Genomic DNA, 19043 nt, shown 5'->3' with positions numbered 1-19043 from the left:
TATTTTCATTTTTATATTTAGCAGCTTATAGTACTGAAGTGTAATTTTTACTGAACTTGGTGAATTTTAAGATAGTCCAAACAGGCTTATAACTCTAACAAGGCATGTTAACACTTGAGGCGCCGAACAGTTTTAAGAGGGGTGTGCAGAGAAATCTTCAATACCTTAGTGAGGAGTAACTAATCTTTGTGTCCTACCTGGTAAGGTAGATGTGAGTCCAAGCTGACTGTTTCCTCTCTGTTCTAAGCTTTCCTTATTGATCTTTGTCTATCTGTTCTAATATTTTGGGGGACTCTGGAGAGACCCTGATGGTCATTGCAAGAGAGGGTGGGAATCCAAAGCTGGAGCTAAGTAAGGACCAGAGAAAGCTCCCCTCCCGAGTCCTGAAGGAAGCTTACTGTTCTTCTGTTTCTGAGGACCGCTCAGGGCTCCTGGCTGTTGTTCTGATGACATTAGTCACTGTAAGGAAGGATCTGGGGTACCTCCATCCCGTGTGGGAGATCTGATAGGGTATAGATGACCTCAGAGTTCTCAGCCTATGAGGGCACTCCAATTCCCCGTGGTCTCCTTGGCAGTTGGCATATAGTACTTGGTGCCTGTACTGATAGTCCTTGGTGAGGATCCGGGAGTCTCCAGGGTTAGGATACAAGCCTCCTCCTGTCCTCCTGCTCCGCTCTGGGGTCTCCCCCTGCTCTGTGCATATGACTTCTTGTTAAGAAGCTGTCAGGATCGCTGTTGGATCCCACTGTATGTCTTTATAGTTTTTGCTAATGTCTAATGCAGACTCGAGTCTGCTGTCTGTAAGTTACCTGTTATAATCCTGATAAGTTATACTAACCTCATGCTCACACACTCTAAGAAGGTGGAAGATTTCTCTGCTCTACCGACCCATTGCGGAATAACATAGGGTATTAAAAGCATATCAGGCTTTTCAGTTCTTTGAGGTCGATCTTAAGCACTAGGCTGTTATGCTGGGCCGTTTATTTTCAAAGTTAAAACTTTTTTTTATTATTGGGATGGAGAGTGGGCGGGCCAGTGAAGGTTGGGGCGTCAAACTGCTGAGTTTGCTGTGGCTGGAGAATGAGGGCAGCAGGAAGGATGATGTGCAGCGTGCCGCTGTGGGCTGTGGGTGCAGCCCTTGCCGGGTTCCAGGAGGGATGTTGATGAAGACGCCCCATTGCCTGCTGTCATTCAGAGTCCCTAGGCTTGCTGAGGCTGCCGCAGCAACATTGATCTTGTCCCTGTTCTGGAGACTGCTGCCTGGCAGGCCCTCTGAGCTGGTCAGTGGCCGTCTTCTCATCCAGAGGGCATTGCCTGTGTGCAGGGCTGTGCCCACACCTGCCCCTTTGGTAAGGACCGCAGTCCTCTTCAGGAGAGAACATCTTCCTCTGCCATGCTGTCATCTTTTTCTGTCTGCAGTGACCCAACTTCCAAATAAAGTCGTGTCTGGAGTACTGGGGCTAGGATTGCTATGCACTTCAACCCAGAACACAGAAACTGAACTGCATGACACCCTGGCTTGTATTTGAGTTCTATGCTTTTTGTTGTTGTTGAATAAATTTATGTGTGAACTCTAAAAAAAAATTATAGATTTGGAAATGTTTAAAGCACACTGACTTCATTAATATTTTTTTATAAGCCTGACTATTCCGTGACTTTACGAAAGAGAGGGATTTTTTTTTCATCTAAATTATGTGATCCCATGTTTGCATAGCATGCCACTAAGTTGATTCTTGGCTTTACAGTTTCCAGAAACGAATTGGAGATTGTCGGCTTTGGCCTGTAGAGATCACAAGAGTGCCTCTGGTTGCTGCGCCTAAAGGGAAGGCCGGCAAGTCAGATAAGGTAAGGTTGTTGTCTCATGTGCATTTGTGTCAGAGATGTTAGACCAGACTCAACCTGCCATCTCCTTCTCCTTTTCCTACCGTGAACCCAGAAACTCTCATCCAGCAGACCCCATCCATCCTGGGAAAATGGGGGGAATTGCCCAACCTTGTTTCTTATTGTTCACTCATGACTCATCAGGTTTTATTCCCACAGATCCAATTTCCTTTCAGCCGCTTATAGCTTGGCCATAGGTAAACGTAACCAAATCCTAGTAATATGGTTCAATTAAATTCACTTTTCTGAATTTCTTTTTTTTTTTTTAAAGATCTGTTTATTTTTATTGGAAAGTCAGACATACAGAGAGGAAGAGAGACAGAGAGGAAGATCTGTCCGATGATTCGCTCCCCAAGCAGCCGCAATTGCTGAAGCTGAGCCCATCGGAAATGAGGAGGCAAGAGCTTCTTCCGGATGTCCCACATGGGCGCAGGGTTCCAAGGCTTAGGCCGTCCTTGACTGTCCACCCAGGCCACAAGCAGGGAGCTGGATGGGAAATGGGGCCACCGAGATATGAACCAGCGCCCATATGGAATCCTAGCATGTTCAAGGCGAGGACTTCAGCCACTAGGCTACCATGCCAGTCCCCTGAATTTCTTTTAGACTTATGTACTTAAAATGTTTTATGCTGATAAATAATGCAATATTACCACAGCAACAATACATTAATACAGTTCATAGGTGTTTGACTATTCGGACACTATGCAGCTTTGCTATGCCTAAAACATGTTTCCTGTTGTCTTACCTACCTGTCAGCTATCTTCTGCTTATTTTGTAAACTCTCTGAAAGGAAGGGTCAGCCTTCTTTGTATCCTCATGATACCTAGCGTCAAGCATAACATGTAGCAGGTATCTAAATTGACTGATTTTAAATGGATTTTTTTTGTTTAACAAAAATGTTATCACCATAACCATTTCTCCCTTTGTATCGTATAGTTTATGTTGGTTAACTTCCTTTAGATTTCCAAAGTACCTAATGTTATCACATGAACCCAAGACCTTTAAATCAGGTTTCTAATTATTATTTTAATCAATTTAGCAAAATTTTAAGATTTTAAACTTGGATTGTGTGTATTTTGTTTTGCAAAGCTGGGTTTTTTCATATAAAAATTTTCTATGGCAAAAGAATACAACTGTTGAAAATGATGTGCATGTTTTTTGCCTTTGCATTCTAGTTCAGATGTAATCAGGTGTGGAAAATACTTGATAGGAGACTGTCCCTTGTCCTCCTTTGTCCTTGGCAGAAAGAATTCTTCCCTCTTGCACCCAGATAAATACAGCAAAACACTCAGCAAAGCATGCCAAAGCCCTCCCTCCAGCTGAGGAGGACTTAGCCTGAGCGAAGGTCTGTTGTCGCTGATCAGATCAGAGAAATCTGTGAGCTAAAGTGAAAAGCTAGACTCTGAAAGTTTTTATTAATAAACAGTCCTTTTTTTTTGCCTTTCTAAAACTTTCTTTCTCCCCAAATTGACATTTTGGCTGATTATATCTACTATCAGTTGATTTGAGTATGTATTGATTCAGTTACTCCACTTACTATTCATTAATGTTGTATATATGCATTATCTCATTGATCATAGAATTATCTATTTGGTTTGTTTTAAAGACAAACCAAAGCCCAAAGTATCTACCCAAAGTTGAATTAGTTCCTAAAATTCAGTCTTTTGAATTCCTGAGTCAGAGCTCTCTCTATATATTAGTTTATCCGTTTGAAAGGTAGAGTTACCAAGTCGGAGAGGGAGAGACAAACACAGAGAGAGACATATCTTATCCACTTCCCAGATAGCTGCAACAGCCGGTGCTGGGCCAGACTGAAGCCAGGAGCCAGGAGTTTGATCCAGGTTTCCGACATGGGTACAAGAACTTACTATTGCTTTGCATTAACAGGAGCTGGATTGGAAGTGATGTAGCCAGGACACAAAATGGGGCTTAATTCCTTATGTCATAGTACTGGCTCCGTGAGCTCTGTATCTTACGCTGTATTGCTTTATTATACTAACAGTGTTATGGTTTTATTCCTTTAGATTGAGGATGAGAGTCAGCCTTCATTTCATGGTGTGGCGTATGTTAACATGGTGCCACTGCTGTATCCAGGTGTGAAGAGAATCCGGGGAGCTTTTCATGTTCACCCTTACCTAGACAGTACAGTTTATGAAAAGGTAAGGAAAAATCCTAATTTATCCTATATGTGAGTATTTACTTATATTCTTAACATACCTGTTTTTTCAATAGATAATTAGAAGAGTGGGTGGAAATTTTGCAAAATAAGAATCAGAAATGGGGTTAGAAAACAAAAAATCACTAATGTGCAAAATAGAACTAACATGAATCTCAGGATATCATTATTGCTTAAATCTATATTTAATTTCTAAATAAGGCTAAATGTACCTTCTTACATTTGTTGTCCACAGGCATGTCTTTTGTGAACTGCTAGTTCATATACTTTGCCTATCAGGAAGTTGGTGTCTTTTTCTTTAGATTGAGGAGTGCTGTGATAGGTAGTAGCTAACTTTCTGGAATATATTCATGTATTTCCCCTATTTTCGGTGATGGTGTCTTCTATACAGAAGACATGGTTTATTTTACAAGTTTTTTATTTTTGGTAAATGTATATTTTATATATATATGTATATCTTTCATTGCTTTTAAGTGTAGGAAATCTTCCCTTAACATATATCTTTAATTAATAGCTAGTAATGTATTTATAGTTCTCCACACTTAACTTACTTTGTATTTGTAATGTATTTTAGTCTGTGCCATATGTCACAGTCTGTATTTTTCCCATCTATCTACAAAGTATTGATAAGTATTTAAAGGCTACATACTCCATCATTTTATCTTAGTTTAACGTCTTTTTGATTTTGAAATATTTATTTCTTTGAAAGGCAGAGTTACAAAGGAAAAGCAGAGGCAGAGAGAGAGAAAAAGATTGATTCTATCCACAGGTTCATCCCAGATGGCTAGCTGCAATGGCCAGGACTGGGCTGAAGCCAGGAGGCAGGAGCCAGGAGCTTCATTTTTGTCTCCCAATGGATGCAGGGGCCCAAGGGCTTTAGCCATCTGCTACTGCTTTCCTAGGCACAGTGACAGGGAGTTCAATCAGAGGTAGGACAGCTGGGACTTGAATCGGTGCTCATATGAGACACCAGCACTGTAGGTGGCAGGTCTACCTGCCATACCACCACACCTGCCACTACTAAGTCTGTATTGTTAGGTGTTTTTAAAATCTTCATTCTAGGGTTTTCCCCTATTATAGATCCGTAGGAGTTTTCATGAGTATAAGGTTTATGATTCTGTTACAATATTTCTTTAAGAGAAATTCCTGTAAGTGTGATTCTGATTCAAAGCATTCTTGTATAGCAAGAATTTCCTGTTTGGTGTGCAGATAGTGATGGTCTTTCATGATGCTATTGTTAGAAAATACCTAATCCTAATAATGATAAAGTAATGTTTCTATTGTTATGTTTTCAAAATCTCACTTTATTTTAAGAAGCTGCCTTTGCTTGAACACACACACACACACACATTCTGTTTCCATGAGGGATTGGTGTTAGTACAACCTGGGCATAAAATGATTGGATGCTCAATATTTTATATGAAAGGACGTATAGGGGCAAGCATTGTGGCATAGCAAGTTAAGTCCCCACCTGTGATGCCAACATCCCAGAAGGACTTTGGTTTGAGGCCCAGGTGCCCCACTTCCAATCCAATTCTCTGCCCATGTACCCAGGTAAGAAATGCAAAGAGCCTGGGCCCCCAGCACTCATGTGGGAGACCTGGGAGGAGATTCAGGATGCTGGTTTCAGCTTGGCATAGTCCCAGCCATTGTAGCCATTTGGGGAGTAAGCCAATAGGCTTGCTATCTCTATCTCTCTTTAACTTTGCCGTTTAAATAAATTTTGTCACTTAAAATAACATATATTTCCTATGCAGCTGTTTCTAAATGAATTATAATACCTAATGTAATGTGAATGGTATATAAATAGTTCTTATATTGTTGCAAGATATTAAGATTTTTTTAAAGTCTGTACATGTTCAATACAAATGCAATTAAAAAAAAGATTTTTTTATTTTTGTTGCGAAAGTAGATTTACAGAGAGAAGGAGAGACAGAAAGATCTTATTGCCACTGGTTCACTCTCCAAATGGCTGCCATGGCCGGAGCTGAAATGATACAAAGCTAGGAATCAGGAACCTCTTCCAGTCCCCTACATGGGTACGGGGTTCCAAGGATTAAGGCCATCCTCCACTGCTTTTCTAGGACATCACCAAGGGAACTGAATCAGAAGTGGAGTGGCCTGGACTTGAACCAGCACTTATATGGGATACCAACACTTGTAGATTAAGGATTAATCCGTTAAACTATTGTGCTGGCACCTGACAAGGCAATTAAAAATATATTTTTGGGCCCAGTGCCATAGTCTAATGGCTAGATTCTTGCTTTACATGTGCCGGGGATCCCATGTGGGTAACCGGTTCATGTCCCGGCTGCTCTAATTTTTATCCAGCTCCCTGCTTATGGCCTCGGAAAGCAGTAGAAGATGGCCCATCGTCTTTAGACCCTCACCCACGTGGGAGACCCAGAAGAAGCTCCAGGCTCCTGGCTTTGGATCGGCTCATCTCTGGCTGTTGCAGTCACTTAAGGAGTAAACCAGTGGATGGAAGATCTTTGTCTCTCCTTCACTCTGTAAATCTGACTTTCCGATAAAAATAAATCTTTATTTTAAAAGATTCATTTGCCTGAAAATGTTACAGAGAGAGAGAGATCTTCCATTTAACTGGTTCACTTCCCAAATGGCCACAAAGGCCAAGGTGGGTCAAAGCCAGGAGCCAGGAGCTTCTTCAAGATCTCATATATGTGTATAAGGGCCCAAGCACTTGGACCATCTTCCATTGCTGACCCAGGAGATTAGCAAGGAGCTAGATTGGAACTAGAATAGCCAAGACTCTAACCAGTGCCCATGTGGGATGCTGGCAGCAACAGTTTTACTTGCTATTCCACAGTGCTAGCTCCTCCGTGAACTTTTTGAAGCCTCTTTTCCTAAACAAACAGAAACTGTAATGGCGTTGAGTGATTATATTACTCTGAGATAAAATAAACTTTAAGACAAAAAATATTAATGATGCTATTTAGGTAGAAGCAGTCTCACTGTACTGCATTTCCCAGAGAACAGTTTATGTCTTTCAACTAATGAAATACAGTAGTTATGGTACAAATTATACAATTGTGAATGTTAGTACTTCAATTTTTAAATTTATTTTACTCTGTAACAGCTTTACTAGGGTATAACTGACAAATACTAAAGTACATGTATTTAAAGTCTGAAACTTTAAGCTTGAAAACCTATACATCTGGGCCTAGCATGATGGCTCAGTGGCTTAATCCTTGCTTTGCATGTGCTGGAATCCCATATGGGCATCGGTTCGTTTCCCGGCTACTTCACTTCCTATTCAGCTCCCTGCCTGTGGCCTGGGAAAGCAGCAGAGAATGACCCAAACCAATGTCGGAGACTGGAAGAAGCTCCTGGCTTCAGATGGGCCCAGCTCTGGCCGTTGTAGCTACTTTGGGAGTGAACTAACAGACAAAAGATCTTCCTGTCTCCCCTTCTTTCTGTTAATTTGCCTTTCCCATAAAAATAAAGAATCTTTAAAAAAAGAAGAAAACCTATATATGTGTGAAACTGTAACTGAAGTCAAGATAAGGAGTATATGCGGAGGGCCCCAGGGTTTCTCAAGCTTTCTCCCAATTCTGGATGGTATTCTCTCTCCTAATTTCATGATTCTTTTTTAGTTTGTGAAGGTTATTTTGAGAATTACTCATGTCATTTTGTTTTTAAAAGTAACATTTCCTTTCAGTCATCTGTAGTTTGGATCTTTTCATACAAAAATTTTATTTTGATCTCTCAAGTTGTCCTGTTTTTCCAATTAATATTCATAGGGCAGAATCTACTTTTGTTGAAATGAATTATAACACTTAAAGTTAATTTAAAATTATGTATCAAAGATTTTCACAGCAAGAACAATGAGACATCAGAACTAAGCCAGATTATCAGGTCTCGAGTTCTTAAATAATAGAATAGACAGCTACCTTTGTGTGGTGGTTTTACCTGTTTTACTTGGTAGAGAAATGCAGTGAAGTTTCTAGGAATCTTCTCTATTCTGCATGTTGAATTTATCTGGAAGACTGAGTGATGTTAAAATATAATGTGAATTTCTTTCAAGTTTGTCTTACTCAATTATGATTCCTTACATTTTTCTTGTTCTTTTCAGACCAAGTGTTTATCTAGTTTGTTCCGGGATACTGCCCATCATTTGATTCAGAATAATAAAATAGGAGGAATTAATTCTCCATTGGCCAAAGCAGTTGTCTCTAAGAACCTAAAAGAAGATAAAACAGTCAAAGAGAAGGACATAGATGGGAAGTTTAAGCCTACAGATGCAGATGTGAATAAAGTGGTAATTTTGTCTGTTTTATTATATTCCACAGGCTTACACTGATCTCACATTTGTGCAAATTGTGTCAATATAATTTTCATTTTGATGCAATGCAGCAATCATTATTTTTATCATGAAGACCATGTGAACATTCTGCTTTAGAGGTGTATTTGTTTGTTTGTTTTCTTTCAGCAAGCACCTAGTATAAAATCACAGAGCTCAGATACTCCTTTGGAAGGTGAACCCCCTCTCAGCCACAATCTGGAAGGACAGGTACTGTGTGTAAAGTCTTGCAGGAGATGGGTATTTAGTGGTTAGGACATCAGTAAGAAGCCTACCTCCCACATGGAAGTCCCCGGGTTGGATACCCAGCTCTAGCTCCTGATTTTGGCTTGTTGCTAATTCAGACCCTGGGAGACTGTAGCGATGGCTGCAGAAATTGGGTTTCTGCCACCTACATGGGAAAGCTGGATTGAATTTCTGTGTCCTGGCTTTGGCCAGGCCCAGCCCCTGCGATTGAGGGCATTTGGAGAGTGAACCAGCAGATGCGATGGGCTCTCTTTCTCTCTCAAATAACTAAATATATACTTTTTAAGTTTTGGAAAATTAAGTTAAAAGTCATCAGACATCTAATGAGCAAGACATCGATAGTAAAGGATACCTTACGGCGGGATATCTGAGTTAGCGTTCTATATTTGTCCAGAACTAAATTTTATAACCTCATGAAAATTTCTTTATGGAGACTATGTAAAATTAGTTGGCAACCAGACTGACTTTAGGGCAGTTTCTAGAATTAAAGTTTTATGTCTTCCATTAATTTTACTGTGTTAAGCATTGTAAGAAATACAGTGATGCATCGCTTTCAGTGTCAATTCATCTACCCTCGGGCTGCTCAGGTTTCTTGTGGGACAATCAGACTATACATAACTAATTGTAGTATGTGATTTTGATGAGTGCTATAGTAGAGGCATCAAAAACAGTTCCATGTGGGCTCAAAGGAGACAAAGATTATTATCATTTAGAATGGGGCAGTCTTGGGAAGACTTTGCTGAGGAGGCAGTATCCAAACAAAGTAGTGAAAGAGTAAAGAACTTTTGCCAGCATTTCAGGGACAGGAAAAAATTTGAATTAAAGCACAGTATAAAATTAGGAGATCAGCATTTAGGGTACATTAGTTAATCCTACATATAGTAGAAAAGGGTGAATGAAAAGAAGAGATAAGAGGAAAGAAACTGAGCCAGCTTGTGTGAAGACTCGAAAGCCTTGCTAAACAGTTTGTTCTTTATTCTGTAAGTGATACACAAACCTCTTGAACTTCATCTTGGAGACTGAGCTGAACAGTTTTTAAGTCACACAGAAATAAGATCTCATATGTGTTTAGTGTCAGAATTCTTGCATAGGTATGAAAAAGAGCGACTGAAAGCAGAGTAGGAATTCAAGTGAGGTAGGGATTTTTGGTAGTATAGTGATAGTGGGCAAAACTTGACTCAAGGTAGCAGTTGTTAAGAAAGTACATTAACCAGCTGAGACATAGGGTGTAGAACTTGGAAGCTTTGGAGGGATTGATGAAGAAAAATTAAAGGTAACTCATATTTCAAGTCCAGTTTTCTCAAAGAGTGACAATTTCTTTATAAGAAAAGCCAAAACAAAGATTGTTATGTGGGACATGGTAAGTTCAGTTTGTAATGTGTTGAATAGAGAATGCTTTCCAAAAGCTACATAGATGCAGCATTCAAAGTTGGCAGGTGTTGGCAGGGAGATGGTTAGTGAGAATGTAAGAAATTATGAAGAGAATCCTTTTATAGTATCCTTGAAAGTGGGTTTCTAGATAAATTGACCTTCAGTTGAAACAACTCCAAGAAGAGTGTTACAGACAAGGTCCAATGGGGCATCAGCTGAAGCAGCAGTTTCCAGGAGCATGATTGGAAGCCTTTTCCTCCAAGAGATAACTTCTGTTGCTGTGTTTCTTCCCCATTACTTTTCCATGTAAAAGCATTTTAACAATTAAGATTCCACTAGTTATGTATGAGCATTTTTCACATAAACATTTTAAACTTTTTCTTTTATTACTTAAAATTTTCAAACTTTTTTGGGAAGTGGTAAATGAGGAAAACTATCTTTACAGCAATATGTGGAAGCGGGGACGTACATTGTGCTGGAGATCGAGCTGGACAAAGCCTTGGTGCCAAAACGCATGCCAGAGGAGCTGGCCAGGCGGTAGGTAGCCGTGGTTCTTACACTTGTTCTGCACAAGCATTTAAGGCACAGGTGACAGTCCCTCTGTCCCTGTGTAGTTTGCTTCCTGTAATAAGATGCCTGAGCTGAGTGCAAAGGAAAAGACATTGATTTAGTGCAGAGTTCTGGAGACTTGAAGTCTGAGATTGTGTAGCCCCATGCATCCCTCCTTGGGGGAAAGCCACCCTTGCAGTGTCACATGTTGCAGAGATGCAGTAAGGGGAGCAGTGCCATGCAGAGGGGGACACACACAGAAGGGCTTGCCTCCCCTCATTACAGCCCTCTCTCGTGAGCACTTCACTGATTCAGACTGACCACCACGAGCCCCTCCCAAAACAGTGCCTCCAATGGCTCCCCCTTTGAAGGTTTCACCATTTAGAGCTGGATCAGAAGTAGAACAGCTGGGACAAGAACTAGTGCCCAGATGGCTTTCTGGCGCCACAGGGCAGAGGATTAGTCTCATGTGTCACCATGTTGGCCCCATGTATACCCTATTTTTTTTTAAGATGGGAGAATATAAAGATTTCTCTTGCCTGTACCATTGGATTTCCAAATATTTGTACCTCATGAATGCCCTTAAAATCATGGTATCTAATTTCTCATCAATCCCCTAGATAATCTCTTGTGCATAGCATACATTTTTTTAAAATGTGTATGAATAAAAACAGGGCTTGAATTAACCAAAAATATAACTTAGGTAGCCCACTTGAGCAGCTGCTTCTGTCTTTCTTTCTAGTCGGTAACCTGGGCTGTTCTGGGCCCACATCTGTGGTTTTACATGAGAGAAGGTGGCACAATGTTCAAGTTCCTTTGAAGAACAGATCTCAGACTTCTCCCATCCTGATTCTTTGGAGGTGGGATATAAGATAATATAATTCTGCAGACTATGATGTGTTTTGTTTGTTTTTTCCTTGATACAGGGTCAAAGAAATGGTTCCTCCAAGGCCCCCTCTTACCCGTCGGACAGGAGGTGCTCAAAAGGCAAGTGTCCAAGCCAAGGGGAACCTGTAGGTAAGAAAGTGTTGAGTGAAACTGGCATGGATTCTTCCAGAAGGGATAGGTACTTGTTTGAAGCTTCACATATTTTCTTTCCTGGTTCATTTGTGATTGTTAACATACAGTGAAGAACATACAATATTTAATCTTTGATTGATGGTCTCTGACAAAGAAAAGGAAAGTTGGTATCTAAAATATTATTATATGTAAAACTCAGCCTAGTTTTAGGCAACAGTCCATGATCTGTTCCTCTTAGAGGCCTCTTTGTTGGATGTTTGTTTTTTTTTCCCCCTAGGCTGTGAGTGACTACCATGCGCAGATCAAAAATATTTCTAGATCCATTCTGGATGAGTACCACAGAATGTTTGGCAAACAAGTGACCAAACTTGGAAGTGATATAGATAGTGAAACTTTAGAGGAACAGAAGTGCCAACTCAACTATGAGCTGAATTGCTCTGGAAAGTACTTTGCTTTCAAAGAACAACTTAAGGTAAAATTTCATTCAATTATTCCATGTTTCATTTTTCATGGAGAACCTTTACTGTGTATCCAGTTAATATTTTTTTCAACTGTGCTCCCATGTTTATTGGTATTGATGCAGTGAGTTAAGTTCTCTATTTTGGAATGTTCAGGGAAGGCCCATCTACTACTGCAGCATCTTGGAATGGTTTAGCATACATTCTTGAGTATGAGGTGTTTTTCTTTGTTTAAGAGAGAGAGGAAGAAAGATTCTCCTCCCCTCAGTTCAATACCTGCACCATTTAGGCCAGGCCCTAACTAAGAGTCCAGAGTCAGTGCAGCTCCCCTACATGTCAGTACTTGGTCCATCACCTGCTGCCTCGCTGGGTGCACAGTAGTGGAAAGCTAGACCTGAACATGCAGCTAGGCTTGCATCCAGGTATTGTGATACCTGTGTATCCTGCAATACCCGTGTATGCAGGGATCCCATGCAGCGTCTTAATCAACATGCCAAGTGCCCATCCAAAATGTGAGCTTTAAACACATTCATTCTTTAGTCAAAGCTATATTTTGTACCAGATTTCATGTTGCTCATGGAGATAGAAACTTTATATCTAGTAATGAATCCATAGCTATTTCTTTGCTTCCCATTCAAATTTCTCCCTAGTCCTAGAATCACTAAGATTTGAGAAGAAGTTATTCAGTAAAAGTATCTGGAATGATAATAACTAACATTTAGTATTTGCCATGTACGAGTAACTTCTAAATGTCTGATATATCACTAATTTAATTCTCACAGTAGTCCCATGAGCTGGATACTCTCCATCTTACAGATGAGAAAATACATCCTCAATTGGTTATTCACCCATGGTCGCAGAAATGGTAGAGGCCAAAGATGAGATTTACTTCATGTAGTTTGACTCCACAACTCTGGCTCGCTCACTCTTTTCTTTTCTTTTCTTTTCTTTTCTTTTCTTTTCTTTTCTTTTCTTTTCTTTTCTTTTCTTTTTCTTTTCTTTCTCTCTCTCTCTCTCTCTTCCTTCCTTCCTTCCTTCCTTCCTTTTCTTTCTTTTTCACAGATTTATTTTATTTATGAGAAAGGCAGAGATACTGAGAGAGGGTAAGAGAGAGCTTCCATCTGCAACTTCACTTCCCAAATGACTGCAGTGGCTGGGACTAGGCCAGGCTGAAGCCAGAAGCCCAGAACTTCTTCCAGGTGACCTATTGGGTACAAAGGCTCAAACACTTGGGCCAACCTCCCCAGCTTTCTGAGGCACATTAGCAGGGAGCCAGAGAGGAAGTGAAGCAGCTGGGGATCAAATTGGCACCCACATGGGATGCCAGCATCGCATATGTGGGTTAACCTGTTACTCCACAATGCTGGCCTTTACAGTTCATGTTCTTCATTGCTATACCACATTGCCTCTCTGTGCTCGTTTACCACATGTCCTGCATGAAAAAAAAATAGGTGCAGAAAACACATGGAAACCAATCAAGTAAAAAACAACTAATGCTCATAGAGGCAAGAAGTGGTATAGTCATGGTTTAATTAAGTCAGTTTATTTATTTGAGAGATGGCAAAGAGACAGGGAGTTAGAGTGACAGATCCTGTCCTCTGCTTCACTCTTCAAATGCTCAGAGTAGCTGAAGCCAGGAGCCAGACACACAATTTAGATCTCCTATGAAGAAGTAAGTAAGTTGGGCTGCCTCTGCCTCCTTGGGTCTGCCTTAGCAGGAAGCGGCAACTAGGAGTGGAGCCAAGACCAAGACTGGAGAACAGGCACTCTGAGCTGGCATTTGGGTGCCCCAATGGCAACTTAGCCACTATGCCAAATGCCCATCCTGTAAATTGGATTGATTCTTGCTTTTTTTTTTTGTCGGTTTTTTTGTCTTTTTTTAAAATTATTTATTATTTAACTTCATTAATTACATTGTATTATGTGACACGGTTACATAGATACTTGGGTTCTCCCCACCCCTCCCCAAACCCTCCCACCATGGTGGATTCCTCCACCTTGTTGCATAACCACAGCTCAAGTTCAGTTGAGATTCCCGATTCTTGCTTTTTTCTTACCTGAGCAACCTTGCACACCTGACTGCCGTCTCTGTTCCTGAAATTCATGACTTAATAGGGAGGCACGATGTTAGTATTATCATGGTGGAGCTAGCATTGTGGCATAGAAGGTGAAGCTGCTACCTGCAATGTCAGCATCCCATGTGGGCACCAGCTCATTCTCTGCTGCTCTACTTTGAATCCAGCTCTTGGCTAATAGCCTGAGAAAAGAGTGGAGAATGGTCCAAATACTTGGGACCCTGAAACTCAAGTGGGAGACCTGGATGAGGCTCCTGGCACTTTGGCATAGTGCAGCCCCAGCTGTATGAAAGACCCAGTGGAAGCTCTGTCTCTGCCTCTCTCTGTGTAACCCTAACTTTTGAATAAATAGTAAATCTTTAAAAATATCATCACATGGGGAAGATATGAAGATTAAATAAATATGGCACATGGAAGGTACCTGACATAAAAAACTGGTGACAGTGTTACCTTAGTAAGGAAAATGAAAAAAACCTGTACTAGCCACAGCACATGCTGTGTTTATACAGTAATCTTTCATCTATGAGCATATATTCTTAGACTCCCAGTAGATATATAAAACCATTGGCAGTGTTTTTCCTGTGCATACACATCTATGGTAAACTAACTTTTCCATTTAAAGAAAGCACTGTACTAATGGTGTCTTGGGACCATTAGTAAGTAAAATAGGGATGCTGACATGAACTCCATGACGCCATGGCAGTCAGTCTGTTAACCAAGATAGTTACTAATAATTGATAGACAGATAGGTAGAACATGAATTGTGGGTATTCTTGGCAAAGGGATGATTTGCATGCCAGACAGGAAAGATTGGGACAGCATTCAGAATGATGTATAATTTAAAACTTAAGAATTGCTTATTTCTATAATTTTCCATTTCATGGTATTAAGCTGTAGTGGACTATGAATAACTGAGTCATAAAAATAGGATAAATATAGGAGGCACTGTATTTATTTGAGTATATAGCATTTGAAGTTTCTACCTCCATGTTGTTTCTTTCTTTCTTTAATATCTCAGTTATCTTTTAAGATATAATAATATCAGAGCTACATATTCACTTAATAAATGAAGAAATGGCACCAGAGTCTACAGCAGTTCATGAAGTTGCACAAGACAGTATTAGAACCAGAATTTCAATTTTTGGACTTTCAGATCAGACTTTTTCCCTTGGATTCTGTGACCACCATGAAAGATGTAATGCATTAGCCCAGGTTTATATATCATTAAGGTTTTCTTCAGTTTTATGACTCTTTACATACTAAGTAATCTGACTCTTGCATTGCCTCTTTGTGATGATGATGGTGATGCCAAGGAATGAAGTCATCCAGAGCATGTTGACTGGGGGAAATGAGAGCTCATAGTCCAAATGTCACAAAGGGTGCTTGCTTCAGCAGCACGTATACTAAACGTCACCAAGGGAGGAATCAGTCACGTTCTAATGCTTTGATGGACCTTAGACTAGAAGCACTAATGAATCCTGTGCTCTCAGCATGGTACTGGACTGAGTTATGGAATGCATGATATGTGTCTTGCAGCATGCTGTGGTAAAGATTGTGAGAGAGAAATACTTGAAGACAACATCATTTGAAAGCCAGGAGGAACTGCAGACATTTATAAGTGAGCTGTATGTGTTTTTGGTAGACCAGATGCATGTGGCCCTAAACCAGGTTGGTACCTAGAACTGAAAGCTTTTCCCTTTCCTCTGTGGAACATTAAGCCCTCCAGTTCTAACTTCCCTTCCTTCCTTCCTTCCTTTCTCTTTTCATTCTCTCTTGGCATCTCTCCTTCCTTTCTTCCAGATACATTTATTGAGATGTGTGTTTAGCGCTAAACCCTAGAAACACAAAGATGAATAAGAAGCTGTGTAATTTATAAGCCTGAGTGTGGGGAGAACAGGGGATAGACTTCTTTAGTTTCCTAGAAAAAAAAATTTGGTAATATCCAAAGTGTGATGAAACTGCCAAAAGCAGATAAAGCAGAGTATGCAAATTGTGGAACAAAATTACCATTTTGACTATGAAATTCTCAGTTTTTCTTCAATAGGATCAAAACAAAACAAAACTAAGTTTCCAGACATTATACCACATGACACATTTCAAACATGCCTTTTCTGTTTAACTAGTAATCTGCCCTCTCATTCACTTAACCTTTATGTTTATATTTTTATAGGTTGCATCCTTCCTTCATTTGCTCATTTCCATGTATTTCCTTTTCATTTGCTGGTGGCGGGGAGAATGAAAGGATCAGAGTCTTTCTGTGGCTCTGGTTGTCTCTAAGCAGCTAGGGCTTTACAAAGTCCCTGTTCTATTTGTTCCTTCCCTCATGATTTTCCTTTTCTAGCACTGTCACCTTTTCTTTTGCTTTACTCATCCATCCTGGAAGAGATAGAACAGGAATGTTCGGTATCATAGGATTAAGAAAAGAGTCCTGTTTTAGGTGTAGATCTGAATGATTTTGTTTGGAAAACAATTGAAAATTGAACGTTGGGAGTTGCAGCTGCCTTCTGTTCCTAAGCAGCCTCTGTGTAGTTGAAGAGACAAGCACAAAATCCAAAGAACTGGGTGAGGTGAGTTCTGTGCTAGAGATGTGGCTGTCAAAGAGTGAGTTAGGGATGCTTGATGTGAGAGTGACTTTATCCTAAGAAGGGCTTGTAGAGAAACTGTCTATTTGGGTCCTGAAGGCTGAAAAGTTATTTAGGTGGATGTTTCAGAGCATTGGGACACATGGAACACACTGGAATTTGGAAGAATATTGCATATTCAGAAATTGTGGCTGTAGTTCAAGAGCAGTGGGTCCAGTGTAGAGAAACAAGAGATGAGGCTAGCAGTCACTTCCTGTTGGGGGGAGTTGGGAGTATGGAGAGAGACTTGTATGCTATACAAAGAAGTTTTGACTTTTTCCTCATTCACAGGTAGAAGCAATGAGAAAATTATGCTGGAGTATAGTATGATTATGTTTACATTTTGTAAAAAAAATACTAGGATAGCAATATGGTGAATGAATTAGAAATTGTGAAATTGGTGATATTTTCAGGTTATTGCATAAGACAGAGGAAGGAAAATCATAGATTCTTCCATTTAAGACTTATGACTAAATAATTGATACTAACATTGTCCAGGACAAGGAATACAACATGACTACATCTGGTGGGAGGCAAGTAATGTTGAATTCAGATTTGAATATTTGCTGCAGTAGTGTTTTGTTCAAGAGAGAGCTCTGTATTGGTCAGGTTTTTGTTCATTAAACTGAACACTAGAGACAAACCATTTAGGAAGTAAAGAGGTTTATTTTGACACATGGTTTTGGAGGTTGACAGTCTAAGATTGGCTGAATTCCATCCATTTGTCTGTGGAGGCTGGTAGATGGCAGTGACTGAATGTGTGCAGAAGAATCACATGAATAATGGGCAAGCAGAAAGTGTATCTAGTCCAACTCAGCTTTTAAACCCATCCTTTGAGACAACTCCCTTCCAAGGCTGCCCCCGGGGGACCGAATGCCATCTCACCAGGCTTACCTCCTGAGCACCATAACTGTACTACGTTTCAACTCTCTTTCTTATCTTCAGATTATGACTTTTGGTTTTAAATTCAGGAGATGAGGTTTGGGGAGCCATGATACATAGCTGTCATGATCATAGATGAGACTGCTTGTGTGTGAAGAGAGAGGAGAGAACTCTAACAAACACCAACAGTTAAGGAGTGAATGAGTGAAAGCACTGACAAAAAACAAGTAAAAGTGTTCAGGAGATGAAGGAAGCAGAAGACAATGATGTTACAGCAGTCACGGAAAAATAATTTTAAGAAGATATTAAGAAAAAGTGATTGCCATCATTAGTTACATCTAGGAATTCAATAGTAACAAATATGACAAATTTTTGTTGGGATTCAGAAATAAGGAGATTGTTGTTAACCTTCACATAGCACTTTCATTGGGCAAATGGAATCCATTCAAATAGCAGTGAATTGAAGAGTAAGCCAGGGATTGGGAAACAAGATGAACATAAATTCAGGAAGTTGGAAGATGAAGGAAAAAAGTGGGAAAGTGGCTGTAAGTTATAGAAGTGTTCTTTTAAAGATGAAAAAAGCAGGTTAGTGTTGTGGCATAGCCAATTAAACCCCCGTATGCAATACCAGCATCCCATATGGCCACTAGTTTCTTTCTTTCTTTTTTTTTTATTGGAAAGTCAGATTTATAGAGAGAAGGAGAGACAGAGAGAAAGATCTTCCATCCACTGGTTTACTCCCCAAGTGGCTGCAACAGCCAGAGCTGAGCCGATCAGAAGTCAGGAGCCAAGAGCTTCCTCTGGGTCTCCCACGTGGGTGCAAGATCCCAAGACTTTGGGCTATCCTTGACTGCTTTCCTTGACTGTTTTCCCAGGCCACAGGCAGGAAGCTGGAAGGGAAGTGGAACAACTGGAATATAAACTGGTGCCAATATGGGATCCCTGCACATGCAAGGCTAGGACTTTGTCCACGAGGTTGTTGTGCCAGGCCCTGGACACTGGTTTCGATCCTGGCTGTTCTACTCCCCATCCAGATCCCTTGCTAGCATGCCTGGGAGGGCAGGTTTTAGTGTTTGGGCATACCCTGAAGAAGCTTTAGGCTCCTGGCTTTGGCCTGGCCCAGCCCTGGCCATTGTGGCTATTTGGGGAAGTGAGCCGGCAGATAAAGATTGTCTGTCTGTCTCTCTTTCTCTCTCTCTTTCTCTCTCTTTCTTCCTCTCTGTAATTCTGCTTTTCCAGACATAAATCTTTAAAGATGAAAAATATTTGATCATATCTGCTGCTTTGGCAAAAGCAGTTGGCTTCTTGGGAGTTAAAAATTGAGGAACTAGGGCCCAGTTTAGTGCCGAGTGGCCAAAGCCTCACCTTTCAACCACCAGGATCCCATATGGGCACTAGTTCATATCCCGGCTGCTCCACTTCCCATCCAGCTCCCTGCTTCTG

At 40.5% G+C, this 19043-nt stretch overlaps 1 protein-coding gene across 1 annotated transcript in view; it reads left to right on the top strand.

Moving 5' to 3' along the window:
- CFAP70 (cilia and flagella associated protein 70) overlaps positions 1 to 19043 on the top strand; it is a 56640-nt gene that overhangs the window by 16642 nt on the left and 20955 nt on the right. Inside the window, exons 9-16 of the mRNA XM_058671076.1 lie at positions 1746 to 1845; positions 3906 to 4040; positions 8151 to 8336; positions 8508 to 8588; positions 10441 to 10532; positions 11471 to 11531; positions 11842 to 12036; positions 15634 to 15765. Coding sequence (XP_058527059.1) covers positions 1746 to 1845; positions 3906 to 4040; positions 8151 to 8336; positions 8508 to 8588; positions 10441 to 10532; positions 11471 to 11531; positions 11842 to 12036; positions 15634 to 15765 — 982 coding nt within the window. The remainder of the gene's footprint in view (positions 1 to 1745; positions 1846 to 3905; positions 4041 to 8150; positions 8337 to 8507; positions 8589 to 10440; positions 10533 to 11470; positions 11532 to 11841; positions 12037 to 15633; positions 15766 to 19043) is intronic.

Source organism: Ochotona princeps, chromosome 13 (assembly GCF_030435755.1).
Source record: "Ochotona princeps isolate mOchPri1 chromosome 13, mOchPri1.hap1, whole genome shotgun sequence".
NCBI classification, from domain to species: domain Eukaryota; kingdom Metazoa; phylum Chordata; class Mammalia; order Lagomorpha; family Ochotonidae; genus Ochotona; species Ochotona princeps.
Note: the sequence above shows the minus strand (reverse complement) of the source record. Positions and strands in the feature narration are given on the sequence as shown.